Source organism: Trichosurus vulpecula, chromosome 4 (assembly GCF_011100635.1).
Source record: "Trichosurus vulpecula isolate mTriVul1 chromosome 4, mTriVul1.pri, whole genome shotgun sequence".
In the NCBI taxonomy this organism is placed as follows: Eukaryota; Metazoa; Chordata; class Mammalia; order Diprotodontia; family Phalangeridae; genus Trichosurus; species Trichosurus vulpecula.
The window spans coordinates 284,537,591-284,562,854 of record NC_050576.1 but is presented as its reverse complement, the minus strand read 5'-3'; the positions used below and the strand labels follow the sequence as shown (position 1 = coordinate 284,562,854).

General features: G+C 39.1%; 2 protein-coding genes across 2 annotated transcripts; both read right to left on the bottom strand.

Annotated features, from left to right (window-relative positions):
- Positions 1–1,450: 1,450 nt before the first annotated feature.
- LOC118846295 (peroxisomal trans-2-enoyl-CoA reductase-like) lies at positions 1,451–23,736 on the bottom strand. Its single transcript, XM_036754663.1, has 8 exons — positions 23,405–23,736; positions 18,214–18,347; positions 14,369–14,534; positions 13,311–13,392; positions 8,948–9,044; positions 8,172–8,282; positions 6,607–6,718; positions 1,451–1,905 (listed from the first exon to the last, which is right to left on the bottom strand). Exons 1-8 carry the CDS (start codon positions 23,526–23,528, stop codon positions 1,820–1,822), a joined length of 912 nt encoding a protein of 303 aa, XP_036610558.1. The 5' UTR covers positions 23,529–23,736; the 3' UTR covers positions 1,451–1,819.
- Positions 4,211–4,557, bottom strand: LOC118846296 (ATP synthase membrane subunit DAPIT, mitochondrial-like). Its single transcript, XM_036754664.1, has one exon. It carries the CDS (start codon positions 4,524–4,526, stop codon positions 4,350–4,352), a length of 177 nt encoding a protein of 58 aa, XP_036610559.1. The 5' UTR covers positions 4,527–4,557; the 3' UTR covers positions 4,211–4,349.
- Positions 23,737–25,264: the final 1,528 nt, after the last annotated feature.

Here is a 25,264-nt window from a genome sequence, read left to right as displayed (position 1 = left end):
TTACTTTCTCCTTTGCTTACTCATTTTAATTTTGTTTAATTTTGTTTTTACTAGCTATTTATATAATCAAGTTGTAGTCCTGAGATATAGGAAATGATGCCTCAGTTTTTTTCCTCCAGTGGGGATGGGGTGGGAGAAAGAGAGAGAGAGAGTGAGAGAGAGAGAGAGAAAAGAACGCAGGAAGGAAAGAAGAAAGGAAGGAAGCAAGAAAGAGAGAAAGAAGGAAAGGAAAGAAGGGAGAGAAAAAAGGAAGCCAGAGATAGAGGAAGGAAGGAAGAAGGGAGGGAAGAAAGAAAGGAAGGAAGGAATGGTCACTGAGTCATCTAGAAGCACAATCAGGACAGCTTTGAAAGCTACAGGTGGAATTTATTAGATATTGTACCTTAAGAGAAAAGCAAGGTGTATGTAATAGAGATCTGTAGTTTCATGTATATTCTTCCTATTCTACTACAAACATGTAATTTCCATTTTGTTTGGTGTTAAGTTCAGGATTAAAAAAATTCACCACAAAAAAGAGAGAAGACTGTGGAAAATGGGAGCAATGTTATGGGCCTGGAGAAAAAGAAATATTGTCTTAATTTTCAAAAAAGGGGGGGAAGTAGAATATTAATTATAAGTCAGAGAGTTTCAATTTGACTCCTTGCAAACTCTGAAAATGTATTCTTAAAGGAAGAGTTAGCAAACATTTAGAATCTTTCCTAAAGTCCTAGTCACACAGAACAAGTATGGCCTTGTCCTCCCCAACAAATGGCCCTTCAATTTGTATGAACTTATGGAGAGTGAAATAACCAAAACCCAGAGAAAAAATACACAATTATTAAAATAATATAAAGAAAAGAAATGCAAAAAGCAACTAAATTCATAATAAATATAATGTCCAACAATAAATCCAGGTCAGATAACAATAGAGGACAAATGGGACAGATGTGGGCAGTAGAGTTGCTGTATTTGGCTTAACTTTTTTTCATTGTTATTGTAAGAGAAAGCTCTGGGTACTAGGGGAAAGGGATAGAGGAAAATGACTAAAATGTAAAAATTACAAAGAAATTAATAAAATTTTTAAATTAAAAAAACACAAAAATGGCCTTTCATTTGATTTATGATCCTCTCATAGTCTTCCATCTCTCTGCAGTCACAGAAACCTGGCTCTCCTCTGAATATTCTGCATTCCTAGTTACCCTTACCTTCCCTCATGCACATCTCAAAAGTGGCTATTTTCATATGTGTGAGTATGTGTGTGATAGAGGGGGCTTATACTTGGGTTGGTTTTAGAAGCAAAACAAAAACAGATACTATTTTTAAAATAATATGTTTATTGATAAAAAGAAAGCAGACACTGCTACGCCAAAACGACTGACTTATGTAAAAGTGCTTGAAAAATCAACAATCCCAACAGACTTGCTCTTTCATTTGGGGATATAAAATAAATCTAAGAAGGAAAAGAGAATACTACCGTTAATCATTCTTAGTTTATTTTTTGCTTCACTCAATTGCTCAAAGGGGTAATGTACCACAAACAAGTACGTTGTTTATATTTCCCTATATTCCTCATTTTAAGGGGTAAGAATCAAGGCACGAGAGGTGATTACTTGAGGTTTACATTTTTCTAATCTGCATCAACATTCTGAAAACATTAAAAAGACATATAGGTCAAGGCATGTTTTTAAAATCATTGGAATCATTCTTTGTGCAAAAATATGATTTGTAATTTTTTTAATGCAGCAAGCAATTTTCCATAAAAAGTATAAATTCTCAGAAAATGTTAAAATCCATTCTTCATTAAAAGTGGAAAAGACTTCGTTTTCTTACTTTCCTCAGTTTAAAGGTGGGATTTCTCCTTAAAGGAAGCTTTCAATCTGTTGACTGTGGAAAGGTCCCATAGTCCATCAGGCCAGTTGTCATGGTCTGTTAAGATTAAATGAGTGAAATAACTCTTAAGTTATTATTGGCAAATGTGTGAACTTTTTTCTTTTTAGGAAATAAACATATTCCTAAACCTAACCCATGCCTGGAAGTGTCTCTCCAACAAATCCTCTACAACTCCTGGGGGAAACCCAACCATCATCAGAACATTGAGCACATCCATTAATTAAGATTAAATTAACACATATCATTAAGATATTACATGGTATTGGTCTGAAGAGAGGTCATACTGTTTAATTAAAATCTGGCCTGTAAAAAATAGAATATGCGCTTTATATAATTGGTGTTTGGGGATTTTATTTTTGTTTGTGACAGTATTTTTTTAAAAAGATCTCATTTTAGGGAAGTAGCTTATATACGAAGACCAATATGCTTCCATGCTTCAACAGATCCAGAAGCTTGACAACATGGGTACTACTTCCTAAGTGACACAGTGGATAGAGCATTCAGCCTAGTGTCAGGAATACCTGAGTTCAAATTTAGCCTCAGATACTTCCTAGCTGTGTGACCCTGGGCAAGTCATTTAACTTCTCTCAGCCTCAGTTTCCTCATTCTTAAAAATGTAGATAACAGCACCTACCTCCCAGGGTTGTAAGGTTCAAATGAGATATTTCTAAAGCCCTTACCCAGTGCCTGGCACACAGTAGGTATTTAATAAATGCCCGTTTCCTTCCTTCCTAACCCACACTTTATCCAGCAGGATTCTTGTCCAAACCATAAATCCTTCAAAAAGGATCTAGTCACTACATATCAGGACTTTCTTTTGCTTAAGAGCTCTTAACGTAGGGACCAGAAACTAAAAAAAATTCTTTTTATAATTGTATTTCTATAAAAGTGTTTTCCTTGGTAATTCCATGTATCTTATTTTATGTATTTAAAAACATGATTCTGAGAAGGTTGGCCTCACCAGACTGATGAAGGGTCATGACACCAAAAAAAAGTTAAAAAAAACCCTGCTCTAATTCTTTTATGTTCCCATGCTTACAGCGTCACAGTGGGGTAGTCTTTCTGCCTTTACCACATAAATTTCTAATTATATACTTGTTGAATAGCATATTTTATATAATCTTGTATATTACAGTCACAATTGGTTTTATGTATGTATGTATATGTATACATGTATGTATGTGTATTTGAGGGGATGTAGGTAGATAGCTAAGTAGACTGACAGATAGATAGATAGATAGATACACAGACAGAGAGACAGACAGCCTACTTAAGGCCAACTACATCTTTCCACCACCCTCTCAATCCCTCAAAATTTTGATTCTTAAGAGACTAAGGTAGTCTAAGATTTGTAGCCATATAATTATCAGAATATTAGTGTTAAAAAAATTTGTAGGATCACTGAAATCTATAGATAATTTCCTAAATTCAAGCCAGTCCACTTGTTTCCTCCTATTATATTCAAATTTGAGTGTCTGTTTGTATGTGTGAGTGTGAGTGTGTGTGTGCGCGCGTGCGCATACAAATGGAATTGCTGGGTTAGAATGTTGGGAGAAGAATAATGTCCAATAAGACTGGAAAGATAGGTTGAGGCCAAGTTGTGAAAGCCTTTAAAAGATAAATAGAAGGGTTTGTTTATATTTTATTCTAGAAGCAACAGGGTATAAAACTGGATTTGACTGGTAGAGTCATACAGTCAGATCTGTGCTTAAGGAAAAGTTACTTTGGCAAGAATATATATAGTTGGAATAGAGTGATGAGAGACTTGAAGTAAAGACTGAAAAGGAGGTTGCTACAATGACCTAAGCTAGAAGTCATGAGGGACTGAACAGTATGAGTAGGGAGAAGGGGTCAAATGGGAAAGGTCTTGTGAAGGTAGAAATGGCTAGATTTGAAAACTGAGTTAACATTTAGCGTGAAGAAAAGTGAGAAGTTGATAACACCAAGGTTAAGAACCTAGGAGATTGGAAGGATGGTGGTAGCTTCAACAGAAACAAGAAATTAAGAAAAGAGGAGGGTTTGTGGGGGAAAGAGAATGAGTTCAGTTTAAGACAAGTTGAATTTTGAGATGTTTTAAGGACATACAGTTTGAAATATCCAATAAGCAGCTGATGATGTGGGATTGAAGTGTCAGGGAGACACTGGGATCGAATATATATTTGGGGGTCATCTGCAGACAGATGATGTCAAGGGGTTATCAGATGAAGAGAAGAGAGTTCAAGATGAAAGTAATTTGTTATAGAAATACAAATTATTTTTACAGTTGTTCCATGTTTGCTGGTTTGTTGTCCTCCTATCTTTGAATTCTCTCAAGATGGTTTGACTTAGTTCTCACATAAAGTTTTTTTTTCTGAGTTCATGTTTTATTTCAAGAGCTATAGATTACATGCTAAGTTGACAGCAGGTCCTTTAGCCAGGGAACTTGATGGACAAAGTATACACACACACACACACACACACACACATATACTGGGCTCCATTTATGTTTCTTTCACAGCTGGAGTTTTTTTAGACCTTGCCTTGAAGTAAAGTATGAGCAGAGCGATTCCTCCATAAGTGGCCAGTACATAATTCTTTCTGCCATTAAGGGTGTATGAATTGAAGTATTTCTTAAAACCAGTGAACTGATACTGACTGTCAGATTCTGGACCTGCCATAATTGAAATCCCCACCGTAGGACCCACCGCAGCCGCTGCCCTTCACTGTCCGCTGTGGCCGCCCCCAACCCTGACCCACATAAAGTTTTTTTGAGTCTTGTTTTCCCCTCTATTTCTCTATACCATTTTTTCAGGTAATCCCACTCATAATTTTCCATCACCCTCCCCTGTAACATTTTGCAAAGTAATTTCTGTCCTAAAATTGTATTACCCTTGGATGCTATATCTCTCTATTTGGCAAAGGTTTCAAGGGTTGTTAACAAGGTTCTGAGCTGTTTCGACTTCCTAGCTGTGATTTGTTTTACATTGGCTTAGCATTTTTGTTAACATTTTGTGAAACATATTGATAATCAGTGTCAATGTCTTTTCTTTTACACAGATTCCAATTATCAGCATCAACAGGTTCTTTTAGTAGCACAACATTATTTAACATTGCAGGCAATGCCTTTTCAACCTTATCCTTTATTTTTACTTAGTACCGACTTTGAGCATCATTCCAACTAGTCAAACATTTGGCTGCATATAGTTATTTGGGGGGCTATATGTCTACCCAGTTAGTCAGTCAACAAACATTTATTACATTATATATCCCCCTGGTATGTATGAAATGTCTTCCTTCTATTCATTTAAGCATGCATCCTGCAAATTGCTGAATCAATTATCTCAACATAATTACCTCAGACAAGCTGGATGATAGCTGGTATACCTAATTAAATCACTTGGATTCTACCTTAGAGCTTACTAATCTGAAAGACTATATTGACTGAGAAAGAGCCGAAATACATTTCTCCCAAAATGAAGGAGTTGTGAAATGCATATGGTATTTATAGTTTTTCTCTAACTACATATGAAGGCACTAAAGGCCTATATTAGAAAGGCAGAATTTATGATTTCAAAAAGAATCTCATATGTGCCTAAAAGGTCCGGAACCGCAGGATATAAGGAATTCTCTAGGCAGAAGGCAGGAGAACTAAAGCATGTATTTACACTCCACAGTAACAAGCCCACAAACCAGCATCCCCATTTTGATATTTTGATCAAAAGCTTCCAGGCCCAATAAGTCCACCTCACAAGGGTAACCAGGAGGCCACAGAGAAGTGAGATAGTATAAGGCAAAATCGTATACATGCTTTCCCTCTACCGTAAGAAGATACCCACTGGCCTCCAGTCCTTGCTCAGCACTCCAGTCAGCTCTGCTACCAGCAGCTCAGCTTTGGCTGTAGGCATCTCTGGCTCCAACCGGAAGAGGAAGAGAGGATCTTCAAGCTGTCCTCTCCCCTCTTATAGAGTTTTTGACATCATCAAGCGCCGCCTGAACGACCAGGGCCGATTGGTTCTTCACTTGTCCCCTCCCCCTAACGTAGACCAGGTAACACACCTCCCCTCAGCCAGTCCCATGACTCATCACACAGGAAGTTCTCTGATTCCTGGCATGGTCGCTGGGCTTCCTGCCCCGGAAGAGCAAGCCCCAGTGTCCAGGGAAGCTCAATGAGGTAAGCTGAGTCATTCAAAGAAAACAAAGTCCATTCTGGTTACAAGACCAAGTACCTCTCCTCTGTCTATTCTTCCAGCAACTGATTTCTATCAACTGAGCATTTTGCATCCCAGAAGAGCTTATCAACCAAAAACTATAGTGAATCCATTAACTATTTAAAGTTCTTTTAAAACTTGAAAGGGACAATGTTCCCTCAAATATTCTCTCTGTCCCTCCTCCCTCCCCCAATGTTCTTTGAAGCTCTAACATTCTATGGCTATATGAAAAGAGAGTTTACTGACTGACCCAGAAACATATGCATGCACATACACATGCGTGCATGCAAGAGAGACAGAGAGAGACAGAGAAACAGGGAGACAGAGAGATAGAGATGCTTTTCTATATTGTGAAATTCTGCAGAGTTTACATAAAAAGGTAATTTCTTTTCCAAATTAATTATCATAGATTTACAAGTTTCCCTTCCTGCAGTACCCTTTAAAAGGGAGAGAGAGCCATCTTACCACTCAAGGAATCATTTAAGAAAATTCAAAATCTTATATTGCAAGTTCCCAACTTTTTGCTCAGTGATTTTTCTTTATGACTCACCTGGTATGTCCAGCCTTCGGGAATACAAAGTACTACCACCATCCACAACAACCGTGTGTCCTGTAATATATGAAGCTCCAGGAGATAACAAGAAGCATGCAACGGAAGAGATCTAAAAAATAAAATTTGCCTATGTTACATTCATGTGCGCAAGTGTGTAGATATTAATACTTTTCTATCCATATCTATGTATTTAGGCATATACATATCCATATATGTCACAGAATCACAATGTTAGACAGCTTCTTAGATACAATGTGTACCTAAAACTGAATCCCTTCTGTGATATCAGGGGGCGAGTGATCATATGAACTGTTTTACCTAACAATTTTCTGGACCAATTTTATTTTTTTACAAAATCTTCATTGTTGGGAAGTTTTCCTTTTTGTTTCCCTTTTATTGAACAGAAATATGGTACAGCTTCTAGTAAGCAGACATTCGTATGTGGTTCCTACTTTAGGAACTCCTGAATACCATAACATAAAGCAAAATTCTGACTGCATATGTGCTTTACGTATCCTCACTAAGCATTACTTTGTTGATTTTCTCTGAACAATTGTGGAAATTACTGGACAAGTGGGTAAAAATTGCAAAAGGTAAAAGATGATTTTTTTGCATTTATTAAAAGAATTAATAGTGAAATATGAAGTAGTACAGATTGGGAGCTGAGTGAATCAAATCAGATACCTGTATGGATTCAACAGACTTGAAGAAATCAACAAAATGAACTTTCATTTGTCATACATATGTGAGTATGTGTATGCACACACTCCCACCCATATAATTATCCTATAACTTCAGATCTGAGTACATAGGGCTCATGTTTTCTCAACATATAGCTGGCATCATTTTTGTTCATATTTCAGAATAAAAAAATTATTGTTTTTAAATTCACCTTAGGTACTGTCCCCCCTGGTATATATGAAACGTCTTCCTTCTATTCATTTAAATATACATCCTCCAAATTGCTGAATCAATTATCTCAACATAATTAACTCAGGGAAGCTGGATGATAGCTGGTATTCATAATTAAGCCACTTGGATTCTGCCTTAGAGCTTACTAATCTGAAAGACTATATTGACTGAGAAAGAGCAGACATACATTTCTCCCAAAATGAAGGAGTTGTGAAATGCATATGGTATTTATAATTTTTCTCTAACTACATCTGAAGGCACTAAAGACCAAGAACCTCTCCTCTGTCTATTCTTCCAGCAACTGCTTTCTATCAACTGAGCATTTTGCATCCCAGAAGAGCTTATCAACCAAAAACTTTAGTGAATCCATTAACTATTTAAAGTTCTTTTAAAACCTGAAAAGGACAATGTTCCCTCAAATGTTCTCTCTGTCCCTCCTCCCTTCGCCAATGTTCTTTGAAGCTCTAACATTCTATGGCTGTATGAAAAGAGAGAAGATACAGGTAGAGGGAGTGAAGGAAGATGAGAAAAGGAGAGGAAAGAGGATGAGAGACATGAGGAAGAAGATGGAAAGGGAGAGGGAGAAAGGAAGGGAAAGAGGGAGAGAGAGGGAGAAAGGAAAGTGATAGGGACAGGGAGAGAGATATTACCTCCTCAGGAACACCAAATCTCTTAGCTAGGCAATATTGATAGTACTGGTTCATCCGAGTCAGTCCAACCTTTTCATAGTTGCCAAAGGCAGTTGGGGAATAAATTATTCCCTAGGTTTGGGCACAAAAGGAAAAGTTAAAAAAAATAAGTGAAAGAATGGTTGAATTCCAACTAGAACTATCACCATATAGATTTAAATAGCAGAAGAAGAGATTAGATATAGATTCACAGAGCTACTATTTTGCTTCTCAGTGATGTCATAGAGGTACAATTATCTCTCTAAGTGGATTACCCACTTGCATGGACATACAGAACACCTGGGTCTCTGAACTAACTGCCAGTCAGAGGCTCTGCTACCAAGAGTAAGAGTCAACAAAGAAAGATTTTATTTCTCAGTACCTTTTAGAATATGTGCTCCCAATAAAAAGATCTATTGTCCAAAGACATTTCACATTGTGAAAGTGCTTTATGTCTGTAGATTTATTACTCTTCCTCCCTTCTTACCACTTTGACTTGAAGTTCACTGACTCCAGCCTTTCTCAAAGAGTTAAAGCACAAGAACAAACATATTAACGCACTAGAAAAATTCTTTACGAATTTTGTTGCACTTAAAAGAATACTTTGACTAAAAGAATACTTAACTATTTGTTAATAGAATCTCTAACTTGCCTATTGCCCTATTTTGTAGTTAATATTAACCTAGAATGTACCTATGACTAACAAGGAAAATGTAACAACAAGAAGACAAACTGTATACACTTAACTGGTTACCTACAGGACTGATACAATTGATTCTTATTCCATAGGGGGCCCATTCCATTGCCAAAGTTTTGCTCATATTTTCAACCCCAGCTCTTGCTGCTCCACTGTGCCTATCAAAGAAAAAAAATTAAAGGCTTCATTTAACTTCCACTAATCATTCTTAGTTACATGAAAACTAACTGGTACATTAAGTCACAGAAGAACAGTTCTAAACAGACACTCCTGTTTAGAAATATTTGGGCCCATACCACCTGACTGTCTTTTGGAAGATGACAGAAAACAGCTTAGTATTTCTTTTTGTTTTGTTTTGTGATTTGATATTCTTTATATAAAAGAATACTTTGACTAAAAGAATACTTAACTATTTGTTAATAGAATCTCTAACTTGCCTATTGCCCTATTTTGTAGTTAATATTAACCTAGAATGTACCTATGACTAACAAGGAAAATGTAACAACAAGAAGACAAATTGTATACACTTAACTGGTTACCTACAGGACTGATACAATTGATTCTTATTCCATAGTTTTCAGCATTGATTTCCACAAGATTTTGAATTACAAATTTGCTCCCCATTTCTCCCAAGATGAGATATATTCTGATTGCCCCAATCCTCAATCAGCCCTCCCTTCTGTCACCCCACTCCCCCACGTCCCCTTTTCCCTTACTTTCTTGTAGGGCAAGATGGATTTCTATGCCCCATTACCTGTATATTCTATTTCCCAGTTGCATGCAAAAAGTACTTTTTTTTGAACATCTGCTTTTAAAACTTTGAGTTCCAAATTCTCTCCCCTCTTCCCTCCCCATCCACTCTCCCTAAGAGGGCAAGCAATTCAACATAGGCCACACATGTTTCATTATGTGAAACCCATCCACAAAACTCATGTTGTGAAAGACTCTATTTTGCTCCCTCCTATCCTGTCCCCCTTTATTCAATTTTCTCCCTTGACCTCATCCCTTTTCAAAAATGTTTGCTTTTGATTACCTCCAACCCCTATCAGCCCTCTGTCCTATCGTCCACCCCTTTTTTATGGCCTTCCTCCTTTCCTGTGGGGTAAGATACCCAACTGAGTGTGTATGTTATTCTCTCCTCAGGTCAAATCCAATGAGAGCAAGATTCACTCATTCCCCCTCACCTGCCCCCTCTTCCCTTCCAACAGAACTGCTTTTTCTTGCCTTTGTTATATGAGATAATTTTCCCCTTTCTATCTCCCCCTTTCTCCCTCCCTCAATATATTCCTCTCTCATCACTTAATTTGATTTTATTTTTTTAGATATCATCCCTTCATATTCCATTCACCCTGTGCCCTCTGTCTATGTGTGTGTGTGTGTGTATATATATATGTATGTATACTGAGGTCTCATGAATAACACACATCATCTTTCCATGTAGGAATGTAAACAAAACAGTTCAACTTTAGTAAGTCCCTTATGATTTCTCTTTCTTGTTTACCTTTTCATGCTTCTCTTGATTCTTGTGTTTGAAAGTCAAATTTTCTATTCAGCTCTGGTCATTTCATCGAGAAGGCTTGAAAGTTCTCTATTTTATTGAAAATCCATATTTTGCCTTGGAGTATGATACTCAGTTTTGCTGAGCTAGCTCTATTTAATCCTAGCTCTATTGGCTTTCAGAATATCACATTCCAAGCTCTTCGATCCCTTAATGTAGAAGCTGTTGGTCTTGTGTTATTCTGATTGTGTTTCCACAATACTCAAATTTCTTTCTGGCTGCTTGCAGTATTTTCTCCTTGATCTGGGAGCTCTGGAATTTGGTGACAATATTCCTAGGACTTTTCTTTTTTGGATATTTTTCAGGAGGTGATCAGTGGATTCTTTCAATTTCTATTTTATGCTCTGGCTCTAGAATATCAGGGCAGTTCTCCTTGATAATTTCTTGAAAGATGACATCTAGGCTCTTTTTTTGATTATGGCTTTCAGTAGTTCAATAATTTTTAAATTATGTCACCTGGAACTATTTTCCAGGTCAGTGGATTTCCCAATGAGATATTTCACGTCATCTTCCATGTTTTCATTCCTTTGGTTCTGTTTTATAATATCTTGATTTCTCATAAAGTCACTAGCTTCCACTTGCTGCAACATAATTTCTAAAGTAGTATTTTCTTCAGTGGACTTTTGGACCTCCTTTTCCATTTGGCTAATTCTGCCTTTCAAGGCATTCTTCTCCTCATTGGCTTTTTGGAGCTCCTTTGCCATTTGAGTTAGTCTATTTTTTAAGGTGTTATTTTCTTCAGTTTTTGGGGGGGGGTCTCCTTTAGCAAGTCAGTGACTTATTTTTAATGGTTTTCTCACATCACTCTCATTTCTCTTCCCACTTTTTCCTCTCCTTCTCTTACTTGCTTTTCCAAATCCATTTTGAGCTCTTCCATGACCTAAGACCAATTCATATTTTTCTTGGAGGCTTTTGATGTGGGCTCTTTGACTTTGTTGACTTCTTCTGGTGGTATATTTTGGTCTTCTTTGTCACCAAAAAAAGATTCCAAAGTCTGAGTCTGAATCTGAGACCATTTTTGCTGCCTGTTCATGTTCCCAGCCAACTACTTAACCCTTGAGCTTTTTGTTGGGGTACAACTGCTTGTAGAGTAGACAGTACTTTGTCCCAAGCTTGAGGGGCTGCACTGCTATTCTCAGAGCTACTTCTACACAGCAAGCTCTGCCACACCAGTGCTCCTCCTCCCCCAAGAACTGCCAACCCTGGATTGCAGCCTAGATCCAGGCAGGACAAAGCAGGCTTTGCACTACTGTTCTAATTCTCTGCTTAATTCCTCCTACCAGGTGGACCTGGGAACCTAAGCAACTGCAGCTGTAGCTGTGGAAGCAGCCTCTGCAGCCCCCAGGGTGTGGCCAACCATGAACTCCTTTCACTCCGTCCCAACAGCTTTTCCCACTAACCTTCTCTGTTGTCTTTGGCCTTTGTGGATTGAGAAGCTTGGTGACTGCCACAGATCACTGATTCAGAGTTCTACAGCCTGTTCTGCCTCGCAGTCTGATCGGCCCTGGCATGGCCCATGCCGGGCTGTGCTCTGCTCCGCTCCCAGCTCTGTGTGATAAACCCTTCCCAGAGACCATCCAGGCTCTCCTAGGCTGGAGCCCTGCTTCCCTTTGCTATTTCATGTGTTTTGCAGCTCTAGAACTTCTTCAGACCATTTTTTATAGGTGTTTGGAGGGACTGGGGGAGAGCTTAAGCAAGTCCCTGCTTTCCAGCAGCCATCTTGGCTCTGCCAAAACAGCTTAGTACTTCAAGCAAATTCAAGGAATTTATTCAGGGAAACCAAATGATGTTAAAAGAAAATTTTGTATGTCTCAAACCAAACTTATGGAAATAAGTAGTGCAACCCTTCTTTTAAAAGGTATTGGGAAACCTGGAAAGACTTACATGAACTGATGCAAAGTAAAGTGAGCAAAAACAGGAGAACATTGTACATGGCAACAGTAACATTGTACAATAAAGATCTAGGAATTATTTAGCTATTCTCAGCAATACAATGATCCAAGATAATCCTAAAGGATTCAAGATAAAAAATGCTTTCTCCCTCCAAAGAAAGAACTGATGTCTGAATATAGACTGAACCATGCTATCTTTCTTCCTTCCTTCTTTTCCTTGTTCCTTTCTTTTTTAAATCTTTTTGCACAAAATTACCAATATGTAAATGTTTTACATGATTGCACATATATTATATCATAAATATAAAGATGAATAGGTGTTCCTTAAAGAGTGAATGAACAATCAGGAGATAGATTTTTAGAAAAAATTCCCTCTTCCCCTCCAGAAACAGGATTTTCAACTCCCATCTGAAATGTGGAAAGAAAGAGGCAGAAAAACATCTCAAGATGAAAGAATGACATATTCTCCAAATATTACCCAAGTGTTTCACAGATAATTCAACCAGCAGGTAATACCAAAAGTGTCAAAAAAGTTCTAAAATCTGAAAAAGTCTAAAAAGCTGGTTTTATCCTAGAGTCCTGTGTAGATAGTTAAAGCATAATGAGGAAAAGCAGGGTGATGATGGAGGATATATACACTGTGTCAATGGTGTGACACACAGAAAGGGTACAAATGAAATCATCAGAAACATCTATGACATCCATAAGCATGCAGCTGTCCTGATTATGAAGAGTAAGTGTGTTGATGCTCAGCATATCCTTTGGTTGCATCACCTAACACCTGACCACAAAAGCAATCACAAATCCAAGATGGTCCTAGCATGGTGCCACGTGCATGGGAATGCTTTAAAAGTATCTTTCTAAAGCCCCAAACGAACAAGAAGGCAGTTTGAAATCACAAAAGGCATCAAAACTCCATTTAAAAGAATTGAAGCAGAGTTCCAAGACAAAAAGAAGGATGTAAAAATTCTTACATTGCTCCAGGAAATCCTTGACTTAACGTGACAATGATGTTCACAATAGACCCTCCATGTTCCTTCATCCAGGAGTTGAATACTATTCCAAAGACAATAAAATTAAATCATTTTCATACAACACAGGGTAATAAGGGGTGACCCTGAAATCAGAGCATTTAGGTAAAAATCTCTGTTCTGCCACTTGCTATCCATGTGACTTTGAGCTATTCCCCATGTTTCTTAGCAAACTGTTGCTGGGCATAAAGACTGATGATCAGTTAATCCTCCAATTTGTCTTCTCCAGATTAAATAATGGCATATCAGTTTAGTCTTTTAAATCTTTCCTTTGGTATAAACCTCTTTTCTACATCAGCACCCCTTTACTCTGATGTCTGAGAGGTCACAGTTCAGACCATTACCCCAACATGCAAAGTATTTAATCACTAAAGAGACAGAACAGTTTTCAGTGCCATAATAGTATAGAACTATGAGTGTTTTCCAAATTGGAGGTGTGGACCCTTGAGAGGTCAGGGCATTAGGGCACCATTGAAATGCCTGAATAACTATACATAATGTAGCTAACATAATATTATTACACTTAATAGAATAATACTCTAATAGACCAATTAATAATATAACTATTACTATGTGGGACTATTGGTCTATTATAATATTGTTGTTGTTGTTTAGTTTCAATTGTGTCCAACTGTTTATGACCCCATTTGGGGTTTTCTTGACAAAGATACTGGCATGTTGTTTTTTTTTCCAATTCCTCCTCCAGCTCATTTTATAGATGAGGAAACTGAAGCAAACACGTTAAGTGACTTGCCCAGGGTCATGCAGCTAGTAAGTGTCTGAGGCCAGATTTCAACTACTTTTAGATACTTATGAAGATAACGTGCTAAATTGTAGAGAGGTTGCAACGTACATCAGTACAGGGAACATTCACACTTGTAAAGTCGAAGGTCCTTTAAGAATTGGGCACCTCCGTGCAAGTAATACTTCTTAGGGGTAGAGGGAGTTATGATCTAAAAATGAAGAAAGGCCTAGTGTCTCTGAGTATTTTCCATCCCTACCTGCTTTGCAAAGGTAGAACGTGCCAGTCAGGTTGGTTTCAACCACAGCATTCCATCCCTTTGCAGTGATGAGTTCAGCAGGAGATAAGAACTGACCTCCTCCATTGTTCACCAAGAAATTGATCTTACCATGGATATCTAATGTGGATTTAACCAAATTGTTAACCTAAAACAAGCACAAGAAAATAAGTTGGCTAAAGAACACAAACTGTTACTGCTAACCTAATGATGAAGAGTAGCATGACTGGAATCCCTCCACAACAGGCCCTAACTCAGGTGACACACATCAGAAGGAACTAAAAGGCAGCAGTTCACAAATCTGTAAAAAAATGTATTTATGAAGATCAATTGTTCTGCCTCTCACTAACCAGTTCTAAACGTCCAGAGATCATAATGCTAGGGTAGTTGAAGGGAATATGCATATATATATATATATGTTTATGTATACCTATAAGTGAATGTGTATGTATGTATATATCTATGTGTATATGTATGTATGTGTATGTATGTGTATATGTATATATATATATGTGTTTATGTGTGTGTATATATATATATATATATATATGTAAAAGAGAGAGCAGACACAGGGTGAGTTGAAGATGAAGGGAAGATATCTAAAAGAAATAAAATGAAATTAAGGGATGAGAGAGCAACATACTGAGAGAGGGAGATAGGAAGAGATAGAATGGGGTGGATTATCTCGCATAAAGGTGGCAAGAGGAAGCAGTTCTGTGGGAGGAGGGGAGAGGGCAGGTGAGGGGGGAATGAGTGAACCCTGCTCTCATCAGATTTGGCCTGAGGGGGAATACCATACATACTCAGTTGGGTATCTTACCCCACAGGAAAGAAGAGGGAGGAAGATAAAAAAAAAATAAAAGGCAGGGGGATGATGGAGGGGAGGGCAGATGGGGGTGGAGGTAATCAAAACAAACACTTTGGAAAGGGGACAGGGTCAAGGGAGAAAATTCAATAAAGCGGGATGGGTTGGGAAGGAGCAAAATGTAGTTAGCCTTTTACAACATGAGTATTGTGGAAGGGTTATACATAATGATACATGTGTGGCCTAGGTTGAATTGCTCGACTTCTTAGGGAGGGTGGGTGGGAAGGGAAGAGGGGAGAGAATTTGGAACTCAAAGTTTTAAAATCAGATGTTCAAAAACAAAAAAAGTTTTTGCATGCAACTAAAAAATAAGATACACAGGCAATGGGGTGTAGAAATTTATCTTGCCCTACAAGAAAGGAAGGGAAAAGGGGATGAGAGGGGAGGGGGGTGATAGAGGGGAGGGCTGACTGGGGAACAGGGCAACCAGAATGTAAGCCATCTTGGAGTGGGGGGGGGAGGGTAGAAATGGGGAGAAAATTTGTAATTCAAACTGTTGTGAAAATCAATGCTGAAAACCAAATATGTTAAATAAATAAATTTAAATTAAATTAAAAAAAAATTGGGCACCTCAGTGCAAGTAATACTTCTCAGGGGTAGGGGAAGTTATGATCTAAAAATGAAGAAAGGCTTAGTGTCTCTGAGTATGTTCCATCCCTACCTGCTTTGCAAAGGTAGAACGTGCTAGTCAGGTTGGTTTCAACCACAGCATGTGGATTTAACCAAATTGTTAACCTAAAACAAGCACAAGAAAATAAGTTGGCTAAAGAACCCAAACTGTTACTGCTAACCTAATGATGAAGAGTAGCATGGCTGCAATCCCTCCACAACAGGCCCTAACTCAGGAGACACACATCAGAAGGAACTAAAAGGCAGCAGTTCACAAATCTGTAAAAAAAAAATGTATTTATGAAGATCAATTGTTCTGCCTCTTACTAACCAGTTCTAAACATCCAGAGATCATAATGCTGGGCCTGAATCCCCATTCTCACCCACCACACATCACAGCCTCAGCCAATGTTTATTCATGGCAATGACTGCAACCAGTGGGCAAAGTGCTGATCTCCAGTTTCATGATCTTCATACTGCAGCTAACGATACTTGCCCTAGAGGCAATGTGCAAAAGAGTATTGGATGTGGAGTAAGAAGTTGTTGTTGTTGTCAGGTCATTTAGTCATGTTCCACTCTTCATGACTCCATGGTCCACAGGATTGCCTTGGCAAAGATACTGTAGTGGTTTGCCATTTCCTTCTCTGGTGGATTACAGCCAAAGGAGGTTAAGTGAGTAAGAAAGCATTGTTCAAATGTAGCTCTATCATTTAGATATGTGGCCTTGGGGAAGTTATTTCACTTGTCTCAAGAGTTTCCCCATTTGTAAAACAGAAATAATAATACCTGTACTCCCTACATTATTCCAGGGCTATTGTGAGGGCTATCCTTTCCAAACTTTAGAAGGGAGGTAGTAAACATTTATATAGCACCTACCATGTGTCAGAGATAGTGCCTACTCTGTGTTAGCAACTGGGCAAATTGCCTTTACAAATATCATCTCATTGGATCCTCTCAACAACCCTATATTTATGCTATAATTATCCCCATCTTATAGTTGAAGAAACTGAGGTTATGTGACTTGCCCAAATTCACACTGCTAATTGTCTGAGGGCACATTTGAACTCAGAGCTTCCTAATTCCACATCCACTACACTAGCTGCCTCCAGAATGGCATAGAAATATAAATTAATAGTCTGATGATTATCTATTGCCAGATGTCTTCTTTCTTTCCCCTTAGAAGTGTGTGTGTATATGTGTATATATATATTTATGTGTATGCATAGGCATATGTGTATATATGTATATACACACATTTTGTATATATGTCTATACACACATATTTTATAGATGTATATGTATGTATTTATATGTATGCATATGTATGTATATACATGCATTTTAAATATGCATACACACATTTTATATATATGTATCCACACATTTTATATACATGAACACACACATTTTATATACATGCATACACACATTTCATATATGTGTACACACATTATACATATATTGATACATTTTATATATGTACACATATATTTTACATAAGTATACATTTTATATTTTTGCACACATATACACACATTTTACAGATATGCATATGCATTTACATATATGTACACATGCATATTACTATGCGTGTACACATGCATTTTTACATATGTGTGCATACATTTTACATATGTACACACATTTTATGTATGTGAATATGCACATATTTATATACATATACACAGAGAGGAGGGAAAGGGAGGGAGGCAGGGAGGGATGGAGGGAGGAGGGGAGGGAGGGAGGAAGAGAGGGAGAGGGAGAGAGAGAGAGAGAGAGAGAGAGAGAGAGAGAGAGAGAGAGAGAGAGAGAGAGAGAGAGAGAGAGAGAATGTGAGTGAGTTAGTTCTCTTCTTCTTATGGTCTTTCACCACTCATAGCTAAGTGGCTGACTCCACCTCAGACAATCTGCTTTTCACATGTATCCTCTCTACTTCACTCCTCCTTCCCCTCTGTCTTGCCACTCAATAATCACAGCAAAATCTTCTGCCTTTTTGGTACACTCACAGAAAGGAGGATGCTGATTTTGTTTAATAAACTTAAGATTGGTGCTAGTGATAGCCTACATAGTTTGCTAGATTTACGTCTTTTGAATACAGTATACTTAAAAAGGAAGGAAACTATGTTTAGAAAAATTATCAACAAGGATTAAAAGAAAAAAGTAATTGTAGTTAATCTGATATTAACCAGAAAAAATTGGCGAAGAGAAGTAAACAATTTCCCAAGCATTTTTACTAATCAATAGGACATTAGGATGAGAAAAATATATCAAAGAAGTACTTAGGACCATACTATACTCTCCACATAATTTTCATAACTTTTAGAGAAACAAAAATTAGAGTTATGAACTTTACCTCTTCTTCTTTTCGAATATTGCACTGGATGGGAGTAACAATAGCTGGGTTGGAGGGAAGGCGGGCAGCATTCAACTCTTCTGCTGTAGACTTTAATACATCAAATCGACGGGAGGCAATAACTACATTACATTCTGGCAAGAAAACCAAACAAATAAATCTATCTTATTAGGGAATAAAATTGAATATAAAAAACAAATTGAATTTTTAAAAAATCTTATTACTTGTTGCCAACTTTAGCAGTAATCACACATATTTCAGTGAATCCATAACCTAATGAGTTTGGGTACCCCATTAACAGATCAAAGCCCACATAAAGTTTGCATTCTCATTCCATACAATTCTTATTTGTCTTTCCATAAGCTTTTCACAAAGAATCTACCCAATGTGCTATTGGTATTCCTCTGAAGGACTGCTTGCATGAATTCAGAAAGACAGGAAGGGCCTGGCTATCTCTAAAACAGCAGTGATATTGACCTCCCAAAAATCTAATGTGTCCCTGCACAATACAGAATATAAGATGTAAATAACTTTTGTGCTCATTTATTAAAGCTGTGGTATCCCTGGCCATGAAGTCCAGATTTCTTCAGGTAATACAAACTTACCTATGTAATATGTTTCATACCATATTGCTATATTCACAATACAGCTTGATGATATGTTTATATACCTTTGCTATAACACAGGAGTTCTTAATCTTTTTCTCATAGATCCTTCTTTGGCAGGCTGGTGAAGATTAGGGACCCCTTCTCAGAATACCATTTTTAAACACACAAAATAAACACATAGGATTACATTATTAATATTCATTTCTCAAAATATTTAAAATACAAGTTCATGGACCCCTGAAATCTATCCAAGGGTCTTTGGGATCTGTTGGCTTCAGGATAAGGATCTCTGCCATAAAAGAATTCCTTGTGGATACATCCAGGGTAGTTTTTTTGACAGTGTCTGTCATATAGTAAGTGCTTAATAAATGTTTATTGATTGGTTGATGTAAAATAAGAAAATAGCCCTTGCTCTCACACTGTAGTTTTTAGCCCAAGAATGCTCTCTTCTCTTTTTATTCAACAAACATTTATCTGCAGTTGCTACTTGCAAGGCAAAAGAAGCAGTGTGCTGCAGTGGATAAAGGGCCAACTTTTACAATCAGGAATATTAGAACTGAGGTCCCTTCTCTGACACCTGCTGGCTTTGTGACCATGGACTTCACTTAACCTTTCTCTGTCATTGCCAACTCTCTGCAGCTCTAAGTTACAGAGGAATTGTAAGTCTTCATGGGTAGAAGGAACTTCTACAACAGAATTTACAGAACTGAAGAAATCAGAGGTCAGAGAAATCACAGGCACTGGGTAGTTACACAAAAGGACAATTACAATCTCTGATTTGAAGGAGTTTACACACTAACAAGACAGAATAAGATCTATCTATCTATCTATCAATGTTGTCTGTGACAAGTACTAAGAATAAATCCAGACAACAGGTTTTAAGAAACTTGAGGGTGGGATCCCTTTCAGCTGGACTGCTGAAAAGAAGGCCTTATGGAGGAGGTGGTGCCTAGACTGAGCCTTGAAGAGAGGGATTTGAGCAGATGGGGCTACATAGAAAATGTATGTCTTGTCTTGGGAATGATATGCATGAATTAGAAAAGGCAGAAGAGACCAGGAAAAGACTAAGGAACAGGTGACTAGCTTGGCTTGGCACATAGATACCTAAGGGGCACCAGAGATAAATAGGACTGCAGAGGTCATTTGGGAATAGGATACAGATGGCCTTGAATGCTGGGCTAAAATAATTTTATTTTATCATAAATGCAATGAGGAGGCACTAAAGTTTTTGAGCGAAGGAGTGACATGGTCAGATCTAAGGACAAGAAAGATTATTTTGGCAGTTGTTTAAAAGGATCAAGTGACCAGAGGAAAGAATGGAGGCAGGGAGTTGTCAAGAGTCTGGGAAGAAGTCATAAAGCCTTGAATAAGGGTGACAGGATAGTTAGCAGAGTAGAGTGGATGGGCATGAGAAATATTTCACAGGGGCAATAGGTAGGGCTTCACAACTAAACAGATGTTAGGACAAAAGGATAGGGAAGAAAGAATTAGTGCCTCAGGCTTCAAACCTGAATAACCAAGTGGATGTTGGTGTGACCAACAGACCTAGGGACACTGGAAGGGGGAAGAGGGCAGGTATGGAGAAATTGAGGAGGATGAATTCAGATTTGGATGTGTTGAGTTAGAGGGCCTAGTGGGACCTATCTGCAAAAATGCTCAGTAGGTGGGGAGAAATGTGGACCAGGGACTCAGGGGAGAAAGTAGCATATATAATTTGGAGTCATCCACAAAGAAGTGACAATTGAGCACAGGCCAGGGCTGTGGATCAGATCACAAGGGAAAGAATGTAGATGTAGAAGAGAAGCCCAGGGCAGAACCTTATAGCACACTCATAGTAAGGGACTGGGAGAAGGGAAATGAACCAGTAGAGTATTGGAGTGGTTAGACAGCTTGTTTATCTTTGTATATACCCCACTCAGATGACTGAATGGAAAAATTAGACGATAATAACTGACATTTATATAATTGTCCAAAAGGTTACACTTTACCTGTTTTTGCACTCGAAGCTCATAACATTAAAGTAGCTATTATAGATACCATTATCCCCATTTTACAGATGTAAACTGAGATCCAGCTAGGGTAACTGACCTATCCATGGTCACATGGCTAGTATGCTTTGAGGTCTCTTTTTCTAAGTGTTCACATTTTTCCTCATTGAAGTAAACTTACTCAGTTTTCTTGATCAAGATCGAAGGTCAGGTAACCAGGTTTAATGAAGCCTTTGTTTCTTCATTTGTTAAACGAAAGGCTTTTTACAAAATGCTCTCTAAGGTGCCTTCCAGCACCAGTTCTATGAGACTCTCAACCTTAAGCTAATTAATTAGAAAGAAAATATCCAAATTCGTTATTGTTGTTTAGTTGTGTTGGACTCTTACTGTCCCCATTTGAGGTTTTCTTGGCAGAGATACTGGAGTGGTTTACCATTTTCATCTCCAGCTCATTTTACAGATGAGGAAACCAAGGCAAACAGGGTTAAATGACCTGCCCAGGGCTACACAGCTATTAAGTGTCTAAGGTCAAATTTGAATTCAGGTCTTCTTCACTCAAGGCCCAGAGCTCTATCCAGTATACCAGTTAACTGCCCTGATTTCTCTAGATCTGGGGATGAAAAATAAAAATAAGAGAATGAATATAATGTCAGGCATACTGAGGCTGATATAGTACCAAGAACGTGTAACACCCTCATGCCATCCATTTTGCTACACTTAGAATGCTGTTTTCTCAGTCCTATATGCCTCACCTATGTCCTGACCCTCTTCCCATTTTCCTCTCAGTCCCTTCTGTGACTTCTAAAGTGACAAGAAAATAAAGATATAGTGCTTAAAGTTTGCAAAGCATTTTTTGAAATAGTCTGTCCCTTGATCTTCACAACAACTAAGACAGGTAGAAGCTCAAAGACTTTTCTGTGTTCCAGAGGAAAAATCTGAAGGTGAAGTTAAGGGCCTTGCCTACAGTTACAATATAGCAATTAAGAGCAAAGCATCCTTCAAACCCAAGTCACAGCAGACTCCAAGACAAGCCTGACTCTGGCCCCAGATAGGAACCACAATCATTTTGCAACATTTTGCTGAACAAATAATATAAAAACCTCCCTCACCCCCCACCATCTGGTGACCAAATAATGGAAAGTTCCCCACTGCTATTAAAGAAGAAACATAATATAACAAACTATGCTAGAACACAGTAAACTCTGATGGTCTGATTCACTGTTGGAGTAACTGTTGTCCTAGTTCTCAGACAAGAGACAGCTGAAGTCTGGTCTAAAAGGTTACCTCATCCCTGCAGTTTTGTCTAAAAGGACCACTTTCACAGTTGTTAAGAGAATTTGGTCACCTCCTTTTATTTCTCCTGCCCTTCCACAGGTAATGTCTTCTCATTCCAATAACAAACTAGCCAGCTATTTGGCAAATACTCCCCCAGAAGCCTCTCCTTTCCTAGCTTGAATGACTCTTTCTCTACTGACCTTCCTTCTGTGAAAGTTGTTACTGCTTTATCCTAAATTGTGGGTGGAATGATGCCAATTGGCATGAGTATAGGCTTGAATTGTTATAAAAAGTAAATCTTTTTTAAAACTTTGAGTTCCAAATTCTCTCCGCTCTTCCCTTCCCAAAACAAACAAAAATGTTTTTGCATGCAACAAGAAAATAAGATACACAGGCAATGGGGCGTAAAAATTTATCTTGCCCTACAAGAAAGGAAGGGGAAAGGGGATGGGAGGGGAGTGACAGAGGGGAGCGCTGACTGGGGAACAGGGCAACCAGAATATATGCCATCTTGGAGTGGGGGGGAGGGTAGAAATGGGGAGAAAATTTGTAATCCAAACTCTTGTGAAAATCAATGCTGAAAACTAAATATGTTAAATAAATTTTAAAAAAAGTAAATCTTATCATCTTGGAAGTTGATGCTGCATCAGCAGTTTTTCCTTAGCATGCCAATACAATCTCTGCTTTCAGTTTGGCCTCCAACCTTTGACCCACAATCAATGGACCACCTGCCAGTATGCCCCTCAAAGAGGTTCCATTCCTCTCAGTAGAGAAAACTACCTGACCCCTGCCAACCACTGCCATTCTCCCCAGGAACCCTCCAGGACTTGATCCTCCTCCCCGGTGACCCTCCAACCTGTTCCTCGCCCAATTTCTGACTCCAGAGTCCCTCTTAAGCAAACCCTATCCCACTCCTCCCACCCGTCCCCTCAGTTCGTGTCCCATTAGCCATCGCCCTCTCCACGTCTTCCCCAAACCTTCTTCCACAGTGACCTCACCAGCCCCTTTCCCTCTCCTCCTAATGTCCCTCAGTTCTTCTCCCACATCGTCCCCAGACCCTTCTCCATGTTCTCTCGACCCTCACCTCCCAGGGTCCCACCAACTCCTACCCTTCGGCCTCTACCCTTTCGCCTCAGTGCCCTCCCTTTACCCGTCTGTCCTCGACATCTTCTGCATTGCCTCCTTCGCCCTCGGTGTCCTCGCTTTATCCCCACGGTCCCCCAAACTGCCCCCAGCATCTCCCAGCGTCCTCGGTCCTAACTCTGCCCCTTCCTCTCAGTGTCCCCAGTTGTGCTGCCGAGGCCTGGCACACTGACACACCTAAGTGCAGCAGCTCGGCAGCTATAGCCTTGCCAATGCCTGTGCCGCCGCCGGTGACGATAGCCACTTGGTTCCGTAACAGCCCTGCAGCCAGGCAGCTCTTGGTCTTCGCCACCGTCTCCATGAGCCGCTTTGTCTCTGACCCACAGAGCGAAAGATCCCAGGCCTGCAGGAAGACAAGCAGAGAGACCGGCACACCAGCCCAGATGTCTTCCTACCTTCCCAGGAGAGTTTTATACTCGCACTTGGTCAGGGACACAACAGCTTAGAGGTGGGAAGAAAGCCCCAGGACGCGGCCAATTCCCCGCCCACGCAGGACCACCCACTTTCACACCATGTGATCGTCTGTGGGGAGGAGGGATCCTAGCCCCGCAAACCTCGTTAGGATATTCGCCCCACCCTCACCCTATGCTTAGCCCGGACACCACCAGAGCGATCTTTAAACTCTGGGGAGAAAGGTGAGCGGTTTCCGCAATCCCTGCAACCTCTCCCCGGCCTTGGTCCAGGTGCAGCCTCAGGTGAGAGAGTGTGGATCCGGTTTGTTTTATTATGTCTTCTTGTTTGTTTGTTTTGTGGTTGGTGTCAAAAGAAACAAAGAAAAGAAAAAGCCCAAGGCAAGGACGGGGCGCCTTGTGAGGAATGAAATGCATTTTCCTCAATTAAAAAAAACCCATTTCCATTGTGGATAAAGACAATCCACACATCCCTGTATGCACCTGCGGGGACTAGAATTGATTGGCTTTTGTTCCCTTCCCCTACCTTCATGGGCTTGTCCTTGCTAGTCCTGTGGGCATCGGACTAGCGAGTCAGGGTGCAAAAAACAGGATTTGCCAAAGAGGACAGTGGCAGGGGCGACGGGTTAATTCCAGGGTGTTCCCCCAGTTTGCATATGTGCTAGTGCTAGAATGAGGGCTTGATTCGGTGTCTTGGCGTTTGCATCAGCTTACACATTGGATCATAATGGAAGAGTCACGGAAATCAGGAGGGGGGGGGATGATGGATTCAGCAGTATACGAGATGATTCAGTTTCTTTCACCTCTGGCTGCTTGACAACGGATTCTTCTTAAGCCAATTTTTTCCTCCGGCCAATTGACAACGGATTCTTCTTAAAAAGGGATCATGATGGACGGTTTTCATTTCTCCCAGCATGTGAGATGGAGGCAGGAAGAGCTTCCTTACCTATGCCTGGGTAATGAATGCAAGAGGGCTAGACAAGGCTGCAGCTCAATTTTGCCTGTCTGTTTTGTGTCGAATTGGCTGTTGGATTACATTGATTCTTCGTATATTGTTCCTCTTATTTCATGCGTGCAACACAGTAGTGGTTTGCAAATGAATCTAATCTAGTGAAGCCTCCCTTTACTCGAAAATTTTGCAGGGCTATGTGAAGTGCCAAAGGATGTCCTCCAGGAACTCAATACAACAGGAAGGATGCTTCTTTTAAAGGTCAATTATTGTAAGACATCTCTGTAAGGGAAATGAGGGTGGGAGAGTGAAATAGAGGGGAAATATAAGCGTAAAAACAACAACAAAAAATCAATAAAAATCTTTTTAAAGAGTCAGTTGTTTTTGAGAAGGTAACTCTTTTCCAAGGTAAGATATTAGCACCTCTATAAAAATTAAGCATAAAAATAATAAAATCAGATTTTTAATGTGGCTTTATAAAATTTGTTGAAAACCTGGCTGGCCTAGTAGGTCAGATTTCATAACTCCCTCCACCATTGGATCCCACCCAGCATCTGGGATTTCAGTTCCTAGAAGACTGCCATACTCCCTCTATCTTGATCCATTCTCTATCTCATTCATTCTGATTTATTATTACTAGAATTTTTTTCCCCTTTTCTTTTTAGTTTATAGATTTCA

What these genes read in the sequence shown, in the direction of transcription:
- LOC118846296 (XM_036754664.1), bottom strand. Translation starts at nt 4,526, where the DNA reads ATGGCAGGTCCAGAATCTGACAGTCAGTATCAGTTCACTGGTTTTAAG.
- LOC118846295 (XM_036754663.1), bottom strand. Translation starts at nt 23,528, where the DNA reads ATGGAGACGGTGGCGAAGACCAAGAGCTGCCTGGCTGCAGGGCTGTTA. An exon ending in CAAGGATTTCCTGGAGCAAT is followed by an intron (nt 9,045 to 13,310) that starts GTAAGAATTTTT and finishes TTTCTTTGATAG; the next exon opens with GCACAGTGGAGCAGCAAGAG. An exon ending in GAATCAATTGTATCAGTCCT is followed by an intron (nt 8,283 to 8,947) that starts GTAGGTAACCAG and finishes GCCCAAACCTAG; the next exon opens with GGAATAATTTATTCCCCAAC.